Source organism: Hemitrygon akajei, chromosome 15 (assembly GCF_048418815.1).
Source record: "Hemitrygon akajei chromosome 15, sHemAka1.3, whole genome shotgun sequence".
NCBI classification, from domain to species: Eukaryota; Metazoa; Chordata; class Chondrichthyes; order Myliobatiformes; family Dasyatidae; genus Hemitrygon; species Hemitrygon akajei.
In genome coordinates, this window is record NC_133138.1 from 38,216,666 (window position 1) to 38,239,289 (window position 22,624).

At 39.1% G+C, this 22,624-nt stretch overlaps 1 protein-coding gene across 1 annotated transcript in view; it reads right to left on the reverse strand.

Annotated features, from left to right (window-relative positions):
* Positions 1 to 637: 637 nt before the first annotated feature.
* Positions 638 to 22,624, reverse strand: part of LOC140739548 (protocadherin Fat 4-like) — a 215,239-nt gene continuing 193,252 nt past the window's right edge. Inside the window, exons 15-16 of the mRNA XM_073067942.1 lie at positions 9,040 to 9,139; positions 638 to 4,516 (exon numbers count right to left, since the gene is read on the reverse strand). Coding sequence (XP_072924043.1) covers positions 4,360 to 4,516; positions 9,040 to 9,139 — 257 coding nt within the window. The 3' untranslated portion in view covers positions 638 to 4,359. The remainder of the gene's footprint in view (positions 4,517 to 9,039; positions 9,140 to 22,624) is intronic.

The window sequence follows — 22,624 nt, forward strand, 5'->3', positions numbered from 1 at the left end:
CAAGGACCTCCACCATCCAGGCCATGCTGTCTTCTTCCTGCTGCATTGGGAAGGGAGTTTGGGAATCTTAGGTCCCACACCACTAGGTTCAGGAACAGTTATTACCCTTCGACCGTCAGGCTCCTGAACCAATGTGGATAACTTCATTTGCCTTGACTATGAACTGATTCCACAACCTGTGGATTCACTTTCAAGGACTCTAAACTCATGTTCTCAGTACTATTGGTTGATTGATTATTTGCGTTTGCACACTTTATCCACTTTTGCTCATTGGTTGTTTGTCAGTCTTTACTTGTGTTCTATTTGTATCTCTTCGTTCTGTTGTGAATGCTTGCAAGAAAATGAACCTCAAGGTGACATTTGGTGACATATACATAGTTTGATAATAAATTTACTTTGAACTTTGACTAATAACTTTAAGTAGAATATCAGTGCAGAAAGAATAAAGGTGTCAGTCCAGTTCATCCACATATGAGAGTGGAGATAAATTGTCTGGTTATTTAAAAAAATGATTGGGTACCGTGATGAGAAATTCAGAGTACTAGAGAGGAGAGTTTAAGCATGATGAATTGCCTTTTTTGCTCTGTCATTCCTTTTGAACACTGCCCTTTGGTAATCAAAACAATGGACACACTGGTTGGATTAAAAGGAATAATTTTATTGGAAAGACTGAATTTAGAGCAAAACATTACTAATATAATCCAATGCAATTAAAAGGAAAGCAAGATTTTAACATTAGGATTACAGCAAATTTAGGTCAGAAGAGCAATACAGGGTACAACATACTCACTTAGTGTTATACAGGCTATCATATTGAAGTTGGCAATTGCAAGCAAATCTCAAAAGTAGAACATGAGCTTCATAAGAAAGGATCTATCACTTTCATGTTTGACTAATATTATATGTAGAAAGCAGTGTATAAGAAGTCTACAACACCACATGGTATAATTGTAATAAAACCAGTTTTAGCAAAAACATCAAGAAACTACAAAGAGATTCACAATGTCTCAAGATCTAATTCAGTCTTCTTTTTTTCCCCTAAGAAATAAGACAGATACTAGTATATGGATATATTCATATTTGTTAATCACAGGACACATTCAGCATGCCTAAATATTAAAACAGCTATAGACTACCCACTGGTTGCCAAGGCTTCATTCTCAAAGCTATGGCTGATTAATTCAGTCCTAAGAGAACATATGTTATAGGGTTATCGCTAGTGTTAAAATAAATGTTACATGATAGGACTTGTTTCTAAATATTTCAAGTCTCTGATTCTCTAATCTTTTGTCCCAATCATGGTTGCCACCTATCTAGGATTAAACTGGACAACCCATTGCTTTCCCCCCCTCCCAATTTTTTTAACCCTTTCTTTACTCCTGAAGGCACTGACTTGGACTGTTTGTGGGTTCCTGGGCATAAACAACCCTTCTGTACCCTGAAAAGCAACACAACTGGCCATCTGAAATTTAAAAAAAAAACCAAAATGCTGGAAGTACTCAGCAGGTCAGGTGGCATTTGAGGGGAGAGGAACAGGGTCAGGGTTTCAGGTGGATAACCTTTCACCAGAACCTGGAACCTTCTCATGTCTGCTCTTCAAAGATGCTTTCTGGTAGTGTTGCTAGTTTGCAGACCAAGTCTGGATGATTGTCCCTTACCAATACACCAAGGCTTTTTCCAGCTCTGTTTATTGTTCATGCTGAGCCCACTGGCAGACAGTAGGATATGGCTTCCTCCAAGCTGATGTTAGTGAACTGGAAGCCCAGTCTGTATCCCTCCCATATTTTACTTCCAATTGGGAAGTGTGCAAAAGGGGACACCTCAGTTGCTCATTCATTTTACAGCCCTGGAAAACATTGAAATCTACTCCAATGAATCAATTCAGGAATTTGTAAACTAAAGACTACATAATAAATTTGTTTTTATTTTCATCCCTCGCTCGGGCAGAATTACATTTCACCTTTATTAAAACATACCTGAAAACTCAGGCCAGGACCCCACTGTGCATTCAGTCTGATCCAATCTCTTTGTCCGATTTGGCTCCTTCATAAGGTGGCAACCATTGCCCCATATATAACCCTTTTTTTGGTATTTTAATATACTTTTCTCCTTCCTTACCCTCCATTCTATTGTTCTGAAAGCTTTTGTCATTATGACTATGTTACAAGTCTATACAAAGACACTCAACCTGCATCATTGAGAACATCATCACTAATTCTATTTATTTATTTAGAGATAAATCACGCAACAGGTCCTTTCAGCCCAAAGAGCTGCACGGCCCAGCAAACCACATATATAACCCTAGCCTAATCACAGGACAATTTACAATGACCAATTAACCTACTAACTGGTATAACTTTGGACTGTGGGAATAAACCGAAACCCCCAAAGAAAACCCATACGGTCACGGGAGGAGTGTACAAACTCCTTACAGTCCGCACCGGAATTGAACTCTGAACTCCAGATTGCTCCAAGCTATAGTAGCGTTACGCTAACTACTATATTGTCATGGTACCCTTATATCCTTGGATCTGCTACCCTGGGTCACCAAGGGAGAGAAGTGGACAGTGATCCAAAGGAGTGAGATGAGCAGTGGTTTCTCTACTTAGCTAGATGCTCTCAGTGTCCATCTGCAAGTTCTGGGCCATTCCTGATGCGACTAATGGTGGAAAAGCAGCGTCAATTATTTTCTCACTTGCTTTTTTTCTCCCCTCTTTTCTGTTCTGCCACACCCCTTCTAAAACTAAATGTGGGGCGTTAAACAGAGAACAATTTACGGAAAATGTAATGCAAGCGATAACCCACAGAGTGACGTACATGCACAAAGCGAAAGTGAACTCTTAACATGTTCCTTAATCTATGTTAAGGCTGCGTGACATTTTAGACTGAACAAAATGGAGACACGAGACAATAAGTGTTTGACTGAATTTAAATTGTGGCTGCTCACATGTGTGTAACAGACGTTTGAATCAGGGAATGGTTTTTTTTTAAATGTTTCTGTAGTGTCCCAGCAAAATTGAGGATTAAATTTATATACATTATTTTTTCAGGATAGGCACAATTTCTCAGTGATGCAAGTCAGAGTGGTTTCATTTCCATTGGTGTTAATTCATTGAAGGTGGAATTAGATAGTCTGTGCCAATTATCCTGGTAATGTGGCCTAATGCCAACGCAGTCTCATCTGGCAGCACCAGAAATTTTAATTTTAAATATCTCCAGACTGCTGTGAAGTAAACAACCCAGCCATTCTCCTCTTGACTTCAGCATTAAGGACCCCTCCCATCCATCCTACCTTGCACCAGCAGGCATAAGGAACCACAGTATAAGAACAAGGACTGCCAGGCTGGGTAACAGCTTACTCCCCCAGGCTGTGAGGCTTCTGAACACCCTGCTATCACCCAGTACACATTATTTATGTTCGTGCCACTAGCATTATATTGTTGTATATTTAACTATATGTCATATAAGCACTTTATGTCAACTTGTTTATCTACAGAATACTTTTAATATCTGTTAATATTATTGTGTGAATATTATTTTACGCACTTTATGTGATACATGTACTGAGTTTTGCACCTTGGTCCCAGAGGAACATTATTTCATTTAGCTGTATACATGTGTATGGTTGAGTGACAATAAACTGGAACTTGAACTAGATGGAGGGAGCAAAGGAATTCTGTTCAGAGGCAACTGTAGTCCTATCAATCGCTCCAGCTGAACTCAATTTGGGAAGCTTAGGAAGGAAGCTTGTAAGGAATGATGGTGAGGTCTGGGATAAATCTCCCATTGGAACTCAGTACCCCATTACTAAAAGAAGCCCTTGATCAAGTCAGTGCTTGAGACTACTAACAAATTTAATTTTCCCCAGTGTGTTTGAAATGAAAATCACTGACAATTTCCTGGTGGCAATGATGTCCAGAATAATATCTCAAAATCTGGAGTTGGTTGCCTTTAATTCCGAGCTGGCAAGGGATAATTCCACGCAAACCTAATGCATAGTATCTTCAGGCAATTGAGACCTCCTTAAACAATTGTGCATGGCATAAATTGCCACATTTCTGTTGTAATACTTGTTAAATTGGAGGATTGCAAAGAATTTTGAACACTATCAATGAAAATCAAAATTTAAAAAATCCATTCCCTTTCAAACAAATACTTAGTGCAGCAAAGGGCTTCTTTGGCCCAATTAATTTTTTTTTTGAAGTGACATTTAGTATTATTTTAAAAAAGACGTGCTTTTGTCATGCAGCTCCATTTTATGATTTTCACAATTATTGAAATATTTAGTCTGACCCCCTCTTCTATTTACCACTTTTTTTCTTCTTCCCAAAAGTTATGAAGGACTTCTTTCCTTCACGCTCAGTTGTTGACTTGCCGGAGAGGGTGGTGGTGGTCCCGGGAATGTAGACGTTGTGTAGATAATCGGAGGCTTGATGGTGAGCAGGAAATTTCACAGCGAGCCTCGGTGTCCAACTCTGGTCTCCGGCTGCCCGGACGGGTGATGCCTCTACGATCTCTAAAATGGGATGTTAAGTACAAGGTTAGTTACTTTTCCTGGTGTGGTCAGTGTCGAGCACCCGAGGTTCTGTTTATTGCAGCCGTTTAGTTTGTTACTGTTTTCCCATTCACGATTCTTTTGCCAAGCCTGTAGTTAGAATGCCGCTACATTTGGAAGCATAACATGTACTTTGATTTATATGGCACCCCTTCCTATGTAGATCAGGTTTTGTAGGAATATCTGTTGTTCAAATCTATATTTTCAGTTAACCAATCTTCTTTTAGCTGATGAATTACAGCTATCAATATCCACTGTAATGTGGTTACAAAGAGACCAGTTACCATAATGTTACATAATGTTGTAGATCACAAAGAAGGTTCACCATCTCTGTCCCTTTTCATCCAATGTGATAAGTGGCGATAATTTAACTCTCCTGTTAAAAACATGCCAAAGAAAGTCTTGCATGTATACAGACCCAAAGAGACCTTGGGACTGGAGTCACGTGTAACATAGGTAGGTGCGTGTGTTGCTATGGTTAAGTAATTTCCAGTTTTATACATGGTAGGATCCCACAATCAACAAAGAAGTGATTGTAGGTAATGCCTTCTCAATGGAGTAAAATTTTCGCCACACAACACGTGATGAGCTGTTCTTTAAAAGGGTTATACATTAACCTGGAGGACGCTTGGCATCATGATTTAAATCACCAAACTTACTGAAGGTTTTAAACACTGTAAGTTAATAGCCTGTTAGTGATGATTCCCATTTGTCAAATCTGGGATAATTGGAATGAAGAAATTTCCCATGAAGAGTTAGTGAAGCACAAATTGATAACATGCAACCATATTCAAAATGCAGAACTTCAAACATCATAACTTCAAGAAGATGCACAGGTTTACAGATGCACTGTGAAGTATTGGTCATTGTTCCATTTACAGCAGCACTGAAGCATTATCTTCACCAGCTGTGAACAGCACCATACCACCAAATATTCTGTACAGATTTGCCAAAGCTTTCAATAAAAATGAGTTAATCATAAAGATAATTTCCCAAAGTGTAATAATAGGTTGCTTTTTTCACAACTGTAAATAAAATGTAGGTTTGCTATGCAGGAAATACAGTACCTAGAGTCAACTCCAATCTGCTGTTAAAAGCTATCTTGATCTTCCAATTGGTATGTTTTAAGGGCCACCAACAATAATTATAATGCATATGACATAGGCCAGAATTAGGTCATTTGGCCCATTGAATCTACTCCACCATTCCATCATGGCTGATTTATTATCCCTCTCTAATCCACATACCAACCTTCTCCCCCCATATCCTTTGATGCCCTTACTAGTCAATGACCTATCAACCTCCACTATATAGACACTCAGTAACCTGGCCTCCACAGCATCTGTGGCAATGGACTCCACAGACTTACTATCCCCTGGCTGTAGAAATGCTCCTCAGCTCTGCTCTAATGAGACATCCTTCTATTCTCAGGTGGTGCCCGCTGGTCCTAGACTCCCCCCACTACAGGAAACATTCTCTCCAGATCCACTCTATCTATATTCAATAGGTTTCAATACTCGGTAGATTTAAATGAGATTCCCCTGCCTCTTTCAGTGAGATCTCTCTCATTCAATGAGATAATCTTTCAACTTTTACATATACAGAAGCAAGTGGAATTTATATTGCACCCTTGGTGAAGTTGAACTAATGGAGGGAAAACTGGTGCATAATAGCTTTTCATTCCTCCCACAAACATCTGGAAAATATCCATTAACCTAATCACTATGCTATCAGACTGATTTGAAAATGAGCAAGATAAAAGCAGAAAAATTGGTCTTAATCTTGGATTTTGGCAGTTATTAACCAAAATTCATTGGCAAACCTATATGCATTTCAATGCTTTTCTAAAATTTCCATTAATGTGTCATATAGTGTGTCCAGCAGGACTGGAATTTTAAAAAGCTGTGACATGGAGAGAATATTTCCCATAGTGGGGTAGTCTACGATCAGAGGACACAGTCTCAGAATAGAAGGATGGTTCTTTAGAACAGAGATGAGGAGGAATTTCTTTACCTAGAGGGTGGTGAATCTGTGGAATTCATTGTCACAGATGACTGTAGAAGCTAAACTATTGGGCAAATTTAAAGTGGAGGTTGATAGGTTCTTGATTAGTAAGGGCATTAAAAGTTACAGGAAGAAGGCAGGAGAAGGGGCTAAGAAAGATAATAAATTAGCCATGATAGAGTGGTGGAGCAGTCTCAATGGGCCAAGGGGGTTAATTCTGCTCCTATGTCTTATGATCTAATAGACTGTGGGGAGGTCAGTAGATTTGGGTTGGGAGGGGGGCGGTGGTGTTGAACTGATTTGTTCAGTATTCTAACACAAAAGAATTAATAAAAAATTATGTTTCATTATCTCATCATTTCTGCCGGAGAACTATGGTTTGGTTTGCTCATCTGCTCAAATCAATGATGACTTTTTTTCTCTTGGATTGTCAAATCAGTTAAAGAACCTGTAAATTAATTTGCTGTTAAATATTAGACCCTGTGAAAGCTTTGACTCGGCAGAACTATGGGGTAAATTGTGCATTGCTGTTAGATTGTTATTCAAAGCACAGTACAATTCATTTAACAAAGCACCCTCCTGCCAGACATTCAATACATGCATAAATAAAGTAATACACAGGAGCTTCTTGGCAGCTCCTTCTGACCAGATTCGGAATCTAAATCTTCATCTGTTGCGTGGTCTTCAGCAGTATAGACAACAGAAGTCTCAACCACAATGTTTTTGACATTCAAGATAGGGAAGCTTCAAGTTTTGACCCCTTTTCAAAGCTGAGCTGCCTATCAACCAAGGTAGCAAGAGAGATGCCCTTAATCTGAGGGAGGGAGACTGGCGGATTGGAAAAAGTGGGTGAGTGGAGAGTGGGGGTGGGGCAGAGTGTATGCAGAAAACCAGTTTGTCTCTTTTAATTACCCTTGTGATGACAAATATGGGAATATGTATTAGTATTGATGTGACAAAGATAGGACTGGGCTCCATAAAGATATAAGACCATGCATGAAGATTGATGGAAGTGTCAAGATATATAAATACTAGCAAAGTGAAATACAGTTTGAATCAAGCTTTTAAAAAAAGTTTGTATATTTACAGATATAGCACGGAACAGGCCTTTCTGGCCTAACGAGCTGCACCACCCAGCAAACCACCTATTTAACCCCAGCCTAATCACAGGACAATTTAGAATGACCAATTAACCTATTAACCGGTAGCCTTTGGAAAGTGGGAGGAAACCAGACCATCCAGAGAAATCCCATGCAGTCTCGGGAGAATGTACAAACTCCTTACAGACAGTGTTGGAATTGAATATGGAACTCCAATGCCCTGAGCTGTAATAGGGTCATTCTAACCGCTATGTTATGGTGGCACCCAACATTAATAGAACAGAAGAACATAAGCAGAGTGGGACACATGGTCTTTGAAGTACATTGTCCAGGGCCCGAGAGCACAGCCTCAGAATACACAGCCTTTACAACTGAGGTGAGGAGGAACATCTTTACCAAAGGGTGGTGAATCTGTGGAATTTGGCTATGGAGGCCAAATTGTTGGGTTTATGTATAGTGGAGGTTTATAGGTTATTGATTAGTAAGGGCATCAAAGGTCATGGGTGAAGGCAGGAGAATGGGTTTGAGAAAGATAATAAATCAGCAATGATAGAACAGCACAGCAAACTCGATGGGCCATATGGCATAATTCTGCTCCTATGTCTTTTGTTTTAATGGTCTTAATTCACATCTAAAAACCTACCAATCTCAATGCAGAATATACACATGGAGTGCTTGCTCAAAAATATGGATATGGATGGTGAATATTGACATGTTTTGAACTATCAAGATCCTTTAGTCTGTAGTGATCATATGAGTTCGTTTCCCACAGAGATGGAAACTTGTTTTGGTTCTCTTGCCTAAAACTTCTAGTCAGTTACAAGAGCATCTCTGTTGCTACTTCAAGTTATAAGGATTGGATCTGGAGTCATTCTGCCCTCAGATATTCAAACATACAATGGATAATACTCCCAACTGAAACACAGGGAATTAGTTCTATCCTGGAGTAAGGCATAGCTAAGATCTTCTCAGCAATGAATTCCAAGGGTAGTGAATTACTTCAAAAGGTTTTATTAGTTAACATTTAATACAGATACATATTCAAGGAATGATTGTCATAATTTCTGCAATTGGTGGCACCTTCCCCAACCGCTCAAGAATAAAAATTGATGAATGCAATTATGTCCCCATAAGATTTCTTTGGCTTTAAAATCACATTGATGTATGAACATTTAATAATTACACCATTTCTATAAAAGCCTCAACCTTGTTATTTCAAAGGGATTAATGCTTCATAGGGCAGCATAGGTAAGTTAAGCGATAACACACTGAAATACAGGCTGAATTATTTTAAAGCATTGTGCATTGGGTTAGTGCAATAATTCCTTTGCTCCAGGCACACATGGAAGCACATATCAGGAATTCAAGTGTAGTGGTTACCGTGTCTGGTTTACAGCCCAAGGACCATGGAGGCTGCCAACAGGGAAAGCAGTGAACTCCACGCTTGAATTACTGATACGTGCTCCGGAGGTACGAGACTCTGTAAGAAAGATCATAGAAGATATATAAAGTTCAGGTTTCCCATCTGAAGCAACTGCACATTGAGGAATCTATCCAATTCACTCAATGATTCAGACTTACATGACAACATGTATAACATGACAACAGCAGCAATGATAAAAGTAAATACATCCACGTATCTTAACAATAATACAAATGTCTAAGGACATTTCACAGAAGATAGGGGACAAAGTAATCAGCCATATTTAGAAAAATAAATCTTTAGAAAATTTCATTGAAAATCTGTGACATGGAAAGAGGCCATTCAGCCTATTAAAATTGTTCAGAGGAACCACTCTAAAATTTAATATCTCAACATCCTAACATGAAGTAAGTACATTAGGGATATTTAAAATCCTTCTGAACAGGCACATAGATGAAAGTAAAATGGAGGGCTATGGGTGAGGGAAGGGTTAGATTGATCATGATGTAAGTTGGTCCCATCATGGTAAATAAAATACAGTGTTGGGAAGTGTATGGTCATGCATTTTGGTAGAAGAAATAAAAGCAGAGACTATATTCAAAATGGAGAGAAAATTTTTAAAAACGGAGTTGCAAAGGGACTTAGGAGTCCTTGTGCAGGCTGAGTCGGTGGTGAGGAAGGCAAATGTAATGTTAGCATTCATTTCAACAGGACTTAGGGGCGAATGATCATAATATGACTGAATTCAGCCTGAAATTTGAGAAGGAGAAGCTATAGTCAGATGTACCAGTATTATAGTGGAGAAAAGGGAATTACAGAGGCATGAGAGAAGAGTTGGACAGAACTGATTGGAAATGAACACTGGCAGGGATGATGGCAGAGCAGCAATAGCTGGAATTTCTGGAAGCAATTCAGAAGGGACAGGATATATACATCCGACAGAGAAAGAGTATTCTAAAGGAAAGATGACACAACCATCTTTGGTGAAGACCGATGCAAAATACTTAAGTCAAAGAGAAGTCAAAGCCAACATAAAAGCCAAAGACAGGGCATACAATAGAGCAAAGATTAGTGGGAAGTTAGTTGATTGAGAAACTTTTAAAAACCAACAGAAGGCAACTAAAAAAAGTCATTATGAAGGTAAAGATGGAATACTAAAGTAAGCTAGCCAATAATATTAAAAAGGATACCAGAAGATTCTTCAGATACATAAAGTGTAAAAGCAAGGTGAGAGTAGATATCAGACTGCTGGAAAACAATGCTGAAGAGATAGTAACAGGGGACAATGAAATAGCAGACAAACTTAAGTATTTTGCATCGGTCTTCACCATGGAAGATATAGCAGTATGGTGGAAGTTCCAAGTAACAGTGGGTATAAAATGGGTGAAGATAACATAACTGGAGAGAAGGTTCTTGGGAAACTGAATGGTCTGAAGGCAGATAAGTCACCTGGTGTACATCCCAGATTTCTGAAAGAGGTGGATGAAGAGATTATGGAGGCACTATTAATGATCTTTCAAGAATCACTAGGTTCTGGGATGGTTCTGGAAGAATGGAAAATTGTAAATGTCATTCTGCTCTTCAAGAAAGGAGAGAGGCAAAAGAAAGAAAACTATAAGCCAATTAGTCCAACCTCATTGGTTGGGAAGAGTTGGAGTCGATTATTAATGATGAGGTCTCAGGGTACTTGGAGGCACATAATAAAATAGGTCACAGTCAGCATAGTTTTGTCAAGGGAAAATCTTGCCTGACAGATCTGTTGGAATTCTTGGAAGAGGAACCAAGCAGGATAGAATGAAGAGAATCGATTGATGCGTACTTGGATTTTCAGAAGGCCTTTGATAAGATGTCACACATAAGGCTGTTTAACAATCTACGAGCCCATGGTATAACAGGAAAGATTCTAACATGGATAAAGTAGTGGATGATTAGCAGGATGGAATATAGTGACAGGAAGTCTATGTCATGCACTTTGGTAGAAGAAATGAAAGAGTTGACTATTTTCTAAATGGAGCGAAAATACAAAAAGCTGAGATGCAAAGGGACTTGGGAGCCCTTGTACAAGATTCCCTAAAGGTTAACTTGCAGGTTAAGTCTGTGCTGAAGAAGGCAAATGCAATGTTAGCATTCATTTTAAAAGGACTAGAATGTAAAAGCAAAGATGTAATGTTGAAACTTTACAAAGCACTGGTGAGGCCTCACTTGTGAGCATGTCTGGACCCCTTAACTTAGAAAGGATGTGCTGAAACTAAAGACGGTTCAAAGGAGGTTCATGAAAATGATCCCAGGATTGAATGGCTTGTCATTTGAAGAGTATCTGGTGGCTCTGGGCTTGTATTCACAAGAATTCAGAAAAATGAAGGGTGACCTCGTGGGTATCTATTGAATGGTGAAAGGTCTTGATAGAGTTGATATGCAGATAATGTTTTCTATGATGGGAGAGTCTGAGAATAGAAGGGTATCCTTTTAGAATGCAGATGAGGAGGAATTTCTTTAGCCAGAGGGTGGCAAATCTGTGGAATTCTTTGCACAGGCAGCTGTGGAGGCCAAATCTTTAAGTATATTAAGTTAGAGGTTGATAGATTCTTGATTGGTCAGGGCATGAAGTGATACGGGGAGAAGGCAGGAGGATGGGGCTGAGAGAAAAATTTGATCAGCCATGATGAAATGGCAGAGCAGACTCGATGGGCCAAATGGCCTAATTCTGCTCCTATATCTTATGGCATATATGTCAAACTCAAGGCCCGTGGGCCAAATCCGGCCCGCGGTGGAATTATCTTTGGCCCGTGAGATAATATCTAATTACTATTAAAGCTGGCCCCAGTAATCGAAGCGCCTATGGCGTATGATATGGCTAATGCTGAGTTTATTCAGGTACCAGGTTTTCAGGGTTCTTAGTGTTTATTCGGCAGTCTTGCTCGGCAGTCTTCTTCATAAGAAATCGAATTTGTAAAGTGAAACACTTTGTAGTTATAGCAGAGACTGAGACACATGAGAGCAGGCTGAAAAAACGGAGGCAACGAAAGCTGCGTTCGCACGCGTCCGACTGATCCGGCCCGCATGAAGCTGCATTTTGCTCAATCCGGCCCGTGACCTAAAATGAGTTTGACACCCCTGTCTTATGGTCTCATGATTATAAGATCAGCAGAACATCATGTGCTAAAGGGCCTGTTCGATGTTCTATGTTTCATATTCTATTGGAAGTTTGAGTTTTGACAGTATTTTTAAAGGTGAACTGAGTGCAAGGGGATTTTTTGTAAGCATTCTACAGAGGACGGCCAAGGTCTCTGAAGGCCTTGGCACCAAGAATGAGCAAATATTAGTACAGAAAAATGAGGATAGATGTATTCAGCTAAAGAATGAGGGAACAGAGGTAAAGTGTTTGGGATGACAAGGGAGCTATTTATAGGTAGGATCAAGATTGACAATGACTTCCTATTATGCATATAATCAAGATAATCCTAAAGTACTCCACTGGTTGGATTAAATACAGTGGATAAAGAACTGATTAGATTGCAGGACTGAAATCTTGATCATTGAAATGGATTTCTTTGAAAGAGGTGAAGTGAAGTTTAGAGAAGGATTTCAGATAACAGGGTTAGATGGAAACTGACAAAACAAAAAGACCAGGATCAACAGAATGAAGAGTTTTTTGGTGGGGAGGCAAGTATGATGGGAGGATATGGAGAGAGGTATACAAGTCTGAAGAGAAAGGGAGCTGAGACACAAAGTGTTGGAGGAACTCAGCAAGTTAGACAGAAATTATGGCTAGTAAAACACAGTCGACATTTCAGAATGAGAGATGCTGCCTCAACTGTTGAGTTCCTCCAACATTTTGTGTGTGTTGCTCTGGTTTACCAGCATCTGCAGAATCTGTGTTTATGGTGACTGTGAGAGGTGTCAGACAATGAAAGAATTTAAAGGGTAAGGATTTGAAATTACTTTATTGGAAAATGTGAGTCAAAAATGTTAAGTGCTGAAGAAGGGTCTCACCCCAAAGTGTCAAATGTTTATTCATTTCTATAGATGCTGCCTGAATTGCTGAGTTCCTCTAACATTTCATGAGTGTTGCTCTGGATTTCCAGCACCTGCAGAAGCTCTTGTGTCAGTGATGATGATGTTGTATGCGAGCAATGATAAATTACTTTCATGTAGTACATTTAACCATATTACATGTACATTTACCAGCATTTAATAGCAGGGGCTCTGACAGAAATATTTCAAATGTCATTAGAAACACGGATGGTGCCGGAGGATTGGCGTATTGCTCATGTGGTTCCATTGTTTAAAAAGGGTTCTAAGAGTAAACCTAGCAATTATAGGCCTGTCAGTTTGACGTCAGTGGTGGGTAAATTAATGGAAAGTATTCTTAGAGATGGTATATATAATTATCTGGATAGACAGGGTCTGATTAGGAACAGTCAGCATGGATTTGTGCATGGAAGGTCATGTTTGACAAATCTTATTGAATTTTTTGAAGAGGTTACGAGGAAAATTGATGAGGGTAAAGCAGTGGATGTTGTCTATATGGACTTCAGTAAGGCCTTTGACAAGGTTCTGCATGGAAGGTTAGTTAGGAAGGTTCAATTGCTAGGTATTAATATTGAAGTAGTAAAATGGATTCAACCGTGGCTGGATGGGAGATGCCAGAGAGTAGTGGTGGATAACTGTTTGTCAGGTTGGAGGCCGGTGACTAGTGGTGTGCCTCAGGGATCTGTACTGGGTCCAATGTTGTTTGTCATATACATTAATGATCTGGATGATGGGGTGGTAAACTGGATTAGTAAGTATGCAGATGATACTAAGGTAGGTGGCATTGTGGATAATGAAGTAGGTTTTCAAAGCTTGCAGAGAGATTTAGGCCAGTTAGAAGAGTGGGCTGAACAATGGCAGATGGAGTTTAATGCTGATAAGTGTGAGGTGCTACATTTTGGTAGGAATAATCCAAATAGGACATACATGGTAAATGGTAGGGCATTGAAGAATGCAGTAGAACAGAGTGATCTAGGAATAATGGTGCATAGTTCCCTGAAGGTGGAATCTCATGTGGATAGGGTGGTGAAGAAAGCTTTTGGTATGTTGGCCTTTATAAATCAGCGCATTGAGTATAGGAGTTGGGATGTAATGTTAAAATTTTACAGGGCATTGGTAAGGCCGAATTTGGACTATTGTGTCAGTTCTGGTCACCGAATTATAGGAAAGATGTCAACAAAATAGAGAGAGTACAGAGAAGATTTACTAGAATGTTACCTGGATCTCAGCACCTAAGTTACAGGGAAAGGTTGAACAAGTTAGGTCTTTATTCTTTGGAGTGTAGAAGGTTGAGGGGGGACTTGATAGAGGTATTTAAAATTATGAGGGGGTAGATAGAGTTGACGTGGATAGGCTTTTTCCATTGAGAGTAGGGGAGATTCAAACAAGAGGACATGAGTTGAGAGTTAGGGAGCAAAATTTTAGGGGTAACACAAGGGGGAATTTCTTTACTCAGAGAGTGGTAGCTGTGTGGAATGAGCTTCTAGTAGAAGTGGTAGAGGCAGGTTCGGTATTGTCATTTAAAGTAAAATTGGAAAGGTATATGGACAGGAAAGGAATGGAGGGTTATGGGCTGAGTGCGGGTCAGTGGGACGGGTGAGAGTAAGCGTTCGGCACGGACTAGAAGGGCCCAGATGGCCTGTTTCTGTGCTGTAATTGTTATATGGCTATACGGTTAACCAGGTAATGATTACAATATTTTTCTGCAAAAGGATGCAAGTGTCAAGTCATTGGATTCTTTGAGATTTACAGAAAGTGAAGGAAATCTGGAATGAAAGAGTTGGATTAATTTAGTGAGAAAGTTGGATTAATATGGTGGTAATGAAACCATATCAGATGGCTTCACTGGCAAAGGCAGGGTTCGAAAGGAAAGAAACAATGTTGTGAACAGGTATTCTTTGCAGTGGAACCTGAAGCTAAATCTCAAGGTGAACCACAACTCTGAACTAATTCCACAACTACAAACTTATTTTTTATTTTGCACATTGGTTGCATGTTAATCATTGTTTATGTATAGTTTTTAATAGATTCTATTGTATTTTTAAAATTTTCCTGTAAATGCCTGCAAGCAAATGTATCTCAAGATAGTATATAGTAATATATATGTACACTAATAATAAATTTAATTTTACCTAGATGTCAGATGTGTAAATCAGTTATTGGACTTTGATGCAGTGTGAGGGAAGGGAAGGGTTGGAAGAAAGATATTTCAGTTACTGAGTGATTAGCTGTATGTAATGGGATTAAAATACCCAATCATAAAAATGAAAAAGTCTGCAAATGCTGGAAATCTAGAGCAACACATACAAAATCATGGAGGAATTGAAATGAAATAAACAGTTGGATCTCCATTTCCTCCCTTCAATTTTTTATTCTGGCATCGTCCCCCTTCCTTCTCATTCCTGAAGAAAAGTCTTGGCCTGAAATGTCAACTCTTTATTTGGTTCCAATAGATGCTGCGCAACCTTTCAGCTTTTTGCATGTGTTGCTTAGTATACCCAATGTTTCCTGTAGCAGAGAATGTTGTCTATAGTGTGAAGTCTAGCACCAGAGGGCTAGACTCAGAACAGAGGGACATCTATTTAGAACAAAGGTAAGGAGGACTTTCTTTAGCCAGCGAGTGGTGAATCTGTGGAATTTATTGCTATGGACAGTTGTGAAAGCCAAGTCATTCAGTATATTTAAAGTGGAGGTTGATAGGTTCTTCATTAGTCGGGGCATCAAAGGTAATGAGGAGAAAACAGGAGAATGAGAGGGATAATAAATCAGCCATGATGGAATGATGGAGCAAACTCAATGGGCCAAATAGTAAATTCTGATCCTATGTCTAATGATCAATACTGAGCTGGAAGATTTTGATGAACAACTTCCGTGATTATTTTTCATGTGTAAAATCCAAAATGAAAGACATAACACACTTACTGCAGATGCGATTATTTATGACACATATATAAACGATGAGATGAGATAGTTTTCAAATCTATTGTACCATCTTCCTCCTTATCCCCAGTGTAGTGACATAAACAGTGGCTCAGTAAGGATATACTCTGTTATCCTTAATAGAATCCAAACTACAGAGGTGCTTATTTTCTGTTCTTTCATGAACATTTAAAGCCTAAATTGATAAAGAATTTTATGGGTCAGACATGTCTGAATGTATTAAATATTAGTTGAACAAAACCGGTCAGATACTTTTCCTCTTCTATTATAGCATCATTGTACTTCATCAGAGATTATTTTTTATTTAGAGATACAGCACGGTACAGGCCCTTCCAGCCCAAGGAGACATACTACTCAGCAAACCACCTACTGAACCATAGCCTAATTATAGGACAATTTTCAATGACCAATCAACCTACTAACTGGTAAGTCCTTGGGCTGTGGGAGGAAACCAAAGAACTCTGAGGAAACCCACGCAGTCATGGGGAGAATGTACAAACTCCTCACAGCCAGCTCTGGAATTGAACTCTGATCTCTGGTGCCCCAAGTTGTAATAGTGCTGTGCTAACTGCTACACTACTGTGACAGAGAAAATCTTCACTAATACATTTGTGATGTTGCTACACAGACCAAATGGAGGCAAGTTAGAGATGTAAGAATCTGATGGCAGAAATACTTGTATGTAATCAAAAAATGGAAATCAAAATGCTAAAAAACAGTATAAGGTGATTACAAAGTCAAAGCAAAACATTGCTTCAAAAACATGAAATGTTCATAACAAGGAGATACAGGAATGCTGAAATCATTTGGGATAGATGGGCTGCCACTGTAAAGTGCTTTCACATGATGAATAATGGTACACTGAAACATTTCAGAGGAATTGGTTGAGTAAATTTTGCAACATCTTGGTGCTGGAAAGTTACCAAATGAAACAATCCATCAAAGTGATTGAGATAAAAAACCATTAATCACGTTGTCCATGACAAGCCGCTGAAATAAGCAGGTCGCTGATGCATACTAATGGTATCTGTGTCTCGGTGAAGAGACATCTTGTGAAGACACATGCATGAAAGGGTGGTAAAATCAGCTCAGGGAAGAGGAAGTGGAGAAGGTAACTTGAACACAGCCAGTGGTCTAAGTTTAACATCATGGGGAAAGTGCCAACCGATTTCATGCATCGCGGCAAACCATTCCTTTACCCATTCGTACTTGTCTGATCAGGTGATTGACTGCCACATGGCACCACTTATGAGTCTAGACATTTCACCGAATGAGAATATCTGCATATCCTAGTTTGGGTTAGAAGGTAAATACATGTCAAATATGAACTGATTATTCAGAGCAGAAGGTCGCTGCTGAAATAGTTGGCTTGAACCAGAACAACAGGTGATGTTCTACATTTCGCCACAACGTACCTAGGCTAAGGAAAGAAAACAGAAAGAATTTCCAGTTATACAGCACCTCATCATGTTTCTCACAAGTATTGCAAAGCGAACATTGAATTACAGTCACTGTTGTAACGTAGGCAAATGGAGCAGCCATTTTGCACACAGCAATGCTGTACAAAAAGCAATGAGATGAATGGCCTGATAATTCTTTTATATATGGTGGTGACTGAGAGTATAATGCTTGGTTAAAGCAACTGTGAATATCACTACCTTTCTCCAAGAGAGATGAAAATGTAGCCTCGGTTGCTTGCACTAAACATACATTATGGTTGCAGGCTAATCTTTATTTCTGAATCACTGAAGTGTAGAACATGGACAAATATTACTACATTTGGATTTACTGCATACAACATGAGGTTAATTCATGTCTAATGTTTACCATAATCCTTGTAGAAGAATGGCTCCCCAAACAAATTAACAATCCCTTAGCAATGACGTTGGACTTTCATTATGTGCCCACTTCCTGGAATAGGGGTTGAGTTGGGTTCAGAAGAGTGACCGCTACCAGCTCAAGCTGCTAGGGTGGAAGAGACCAAGAGCTAGTCATGGATTCCTGCTGAGCGTTGCCGGGGACCCGTTACATCCATGTAAGCAAAGAGGGGATTCATTGTACTGCACTTTCAAAGAACATTTGCTATGAGGAGGCCCTTTCATTGATGATAGTCAATTGCTTTAATGGAATGTTGTCCAGCCCCCGCATACTGGAGGAATAGATAAACCCCTTTCCTACTCTCTCGTTCTCGTCTTTTCACTTGTGCCTGTCCTGACTTGTCCTATAAATGGAGTTTATCCACAAAGATATCATTGTTACATTGGCACTACTCAACCTCTCTCTTCTATTCAATGACATTATAGTGACATCATCCTAACTCCATTCAGCTTTCTCTGGTGAATATCCTTTTGTAACCTTGTCGACAAGAATTCTAATGGCCAGTTATTTTAAATTATTAACTAAGTTAATTTTTTTGTGAGAAACCCATTTAAAAATCTATTACATTTTTGTCTTAAGATCTTCCCTTTAAAACTGACTTTCCAAGAACTACACCAGGACCATAAAACCATAAGACATAGGAGCTGAATTAGGCCATTCGGCCAATTGAGTCCACTCTACCATTCCATCATGATTGACTTATTATCCCTCTCAACCCCATTCTCCTGCCTTCTCCCTGTAACTTTGACACCCTCACAAATTTATTTATATATTTCTATTTATTTAGAGATATAGTGTGGAATGGGCTCTTGGGCCCAGTGAGCTGCAACACGTAGCAACCCACCTATTTAACCATAGACTAACTTACAATGAGCAATTAACTAACCTACTAAGCACTCTGTCTTTGGACTATGGGAGGAAACTGGAGCACCTGGAGTGAACCCACGTGATGACAGGAATGATGTACAATTGCTTACAGATCTATCAACCTCCACTTTAAATATACCCAATGACTTGGCCTTCATGGCTGTCTCTGAATTCCGCAGATTCACCATCCTGGACAATTTAGGTCTCTGCCCTATCACAGACTTTCCATTCTCCACATTTCTCTCCCTCTCTGCAATTTAAAATAAGCCTGTATCTTCACGTCTCCAGTTCCGATGAAGGGCCATTAACCTAACAAGTTAAATTTGGTTCTCTCTCCACAGGTAATGCTTAACCTACCAAGTCATTTCATAATTTTCTGTTCTTGCTCCCCTTTCAATTGCTAACTGATTTACAGTGCATTGCTGGAACATTACATTTTTAGAGTCAAAGAGTCATAGACAGCCACAGCATAGAAACAGGCCCTTCAGTCCATTCAGTCCATACTGAACCATTTAAACTGCCTAGTCCCATCAACCTCCACCCAGACAGTAGCCCTCCATACCTCTCCCATCCATGTACCTACCCAAACTTGTCTTGAACATTGAAATCGAAATCACACCCACCACTTATACTGGCAGCTTCTTCCACACTCTCACCACTCTCTGAGTGAAGATGTTTCTCCAGGTTTCCCATAAACATTTCATCTTTCACCCTTTACCCATGAGTTCAAGCTGTAGTCTTACCCAACCTCCATGGAAAAAGCTTGCTTGCGTTTATTCCATCTATACCTCTCATCATTTTGTATACCTCCATCAAATGTCCCTTCAATCTTCTATGTTCAAGGGAATAAGTTTTAACCTTTTCAATCTTTCCTTATAACTCAGGTCCTCCAGACCCGGCAACATCCTTGCAAATTTTCTCTGTACTCTTTCAATCTTAAATCTGGAAGAATATTACTTTGATTAATCTTCTTAATCTCTGGAGTGGATCACTGCTAATTTGAAAATATATATATATATTGTTTTCAAAGTTAACCATTGGGAAAGATCTACTAAGCTGAAACCAGCATCCATCCCAGAAAATTCTTGAGATGCTCAATGGATAGGGCACTAACAGGTAGGTTCAAGTCTTTGGGTTAATAGACTTTCACCAGATCAACAATATTTCACAAAATCCAATTTAAATTCTACACTGAATATCATTATTTAATATGATGTTAAAGAGAATCTTGTATTCTGCACAGTATCAGTACTCAATGAGTTAACATATTTTGGCACTGGTCATGTTGTTTCTTACTATATATTTTCTTCCAGACATTAATGTATAGTTGATTGACCTAATTTGTTTATTGTGTCCCTGCTGTAATCCTGTGGGAAATTCAGTGTACTCAATACTAGTCTGGGAGCTGCCAAGGTTACTTTCTGAACATCCTGAGCTACTGCCAGGATGAACCAGCCCATTTGTCTGGGCTTGATGGAGATCTGGGCAGAACTTTTGAGGACAAAGGAATGAAAGTTTTCTTCTCTGTCAGTGTATTGTGTCCATTTATCCCCTGAACAATCAGCTTTTGCCTGAAAATACTCAATTCTATGCAGAGATTTTGAAGCCATTATACCAAAAACAAGACTTTGTGCTGTCTCCCTGCTCCAGCCTATTCTTTTTAGCGTTTTCACATTATAAAGCATAGTTCTTACAAATCTTAATATATGAGTGTTGGAGTCATTTTTCTATTCTTATTTATTGGTCAGTTTATTAATTTTCTCAGCAAAGTGAAGTGCATGATAAAGTTTAGTGCAGGGTCTGATTGTTCATCATGTTCTCTTTACAGAATTTGATGTAAGGTTTAGTTGTTCCAAAATTTCAGTCACTCTTGGTGGGTTAGAGCACATACTTATCCCAAGTACCTTTTAGGGTTGCAGAGGTTTTAATCTCCTTCAGCTCCCAGTTGGTGAAAACTCTCCTCTCATCTTCCTTCCGGTAGTACAAACATTTGTAATTCGGTGTCCCCAAATTGCTGATCACTCGACCAAGAGCAAATGCTTTCTCCAATCAAATCTGCTTAACCCTCACAGAGTTGAAACACTTTGATTAAATCTCTCCTCACCTTCTGTGTGATACATGTAGATGGGGCAACATCCAATTAGTTTAATGGTGGATATTAGGCACTGTATTCAGAATGTTTGTCTTTTGGATTTATTACATACTTCATATTCTTGAGGCAGGAGTGGCCATAATGATTTTGTTGAACTTTAATCTTTTTTCTCTTCCAATGTTTACTGCAAAAGGAACATTCTTGAAACAAAATGGAACTCATTTGATAACTAGATCTCCAATCCCAGTTTTTCACTTCTGCCTGCAGTACATTTCAATTTCTTTTAATCCCCCCCGCACTCTAGTCTAACTGTTGATATAATACAAATTAGTGTAAGTTATTCAATGGAATGTACGTGTCTATTCTCACGCTCAGTATTTTGAGCTCTCCATTAATACATTCCTCTTTTTCTAGGTATAATTTTATTTTTAACCTTGGTCCTCACAAATTAGGGTGTTTTGGAATGCGACACATGGTTCTCTAAGTGAGAGTGATGTTAGATTTCAGATGAAAGATTCAACTGGCTAAGTTGAATGATTATGCTTAAATTAAGAGCCGAGCTCATTGAGAATATGGTCAAGTATATAAGTTCAGAAATTAGCACATACATAGCTTGTGTTGATGAGATGTCTGTTCATGAAAATGTCGTATCTACTTATGGGATGTACTATTCTCATTGCTTATTAATTTTTATCAATTATGATACTAATATGATGCATCGGAAATGGTATCTGCTAATTAGTATATGTGTCAGTTTCAAAGTAAAAGACATGCTAAATGAAGTCAGTCTGGTCATTCTAATTATAGAGTATTCCAATAAGAAGATTGTCAAATTTAGAAAAAAAACTAATGAAAATTAACATGTTAATTCTCTAATTTTACAAACCTTCTGTTGACCAATTTAACCCTCTTATTACAAAGCTTCACACACCTTGGTGAACTGTGTAATCTGCTGGCAAATCTTGAGTATGTTCTGCCTTGATTTGGGTGCTAGTGACATAACACCTCAGCATTTCCCTTAGGGCTGACTTCAATGCTTCACTGTCAGAGAATGGGTTAATCACTGCATCACGGGAGAGTTTCATCAGACGGGAAGGGTAACTGAACATCGCCATAGAACTGACTCATTCTGTGAACCTTACATGGTGCTAAAATGTTTGAAAGCCAGGACTGTGAAAAGACAGTACTGTTCAGCTCAAGTTCAACAGTGAGACAATGGAAAGGCATGGGACAAGCAAACAAAAGGGTGGAAAACACTGTACAATTATAAGTAAAAGGGAAGCAGGTTCCTCGATGGCTCTGCACACTTGTCTAGAAAGACAATGAGCCATAGAGAACACAAAAACCCAGGTTCGGTCATCAACTTGCATTAAGTAAGTTGATCTCACAAAGATGTCAATGGGCTGTGATTGTAAGGATTGGAAGGAAGGATCACATTGTCTCATTGAGTGTATGAGATGGAAGAAACAATTTTCAGGGTTACCAGTTCTACTTGATCTCTGGTGAAGTCTCCAGAGACTGAGCAATGAACCAATAGAGCTGGATGCTCACCAAAGTCTGAACTGAATTGACTCTGAACTGAAGGCCAATCCTGAGGAGGACTGCCATTAAGTTGAGCCATCAGTTGGATGTCATGGTAGCACAGCGGTTAGCATATTGCTTTACGGCACCAGCGACGTGGGTTCAATTCCCACCGTTGTCTGTAAGAGGTTTTTACGTCCTCCCGTGGGTTT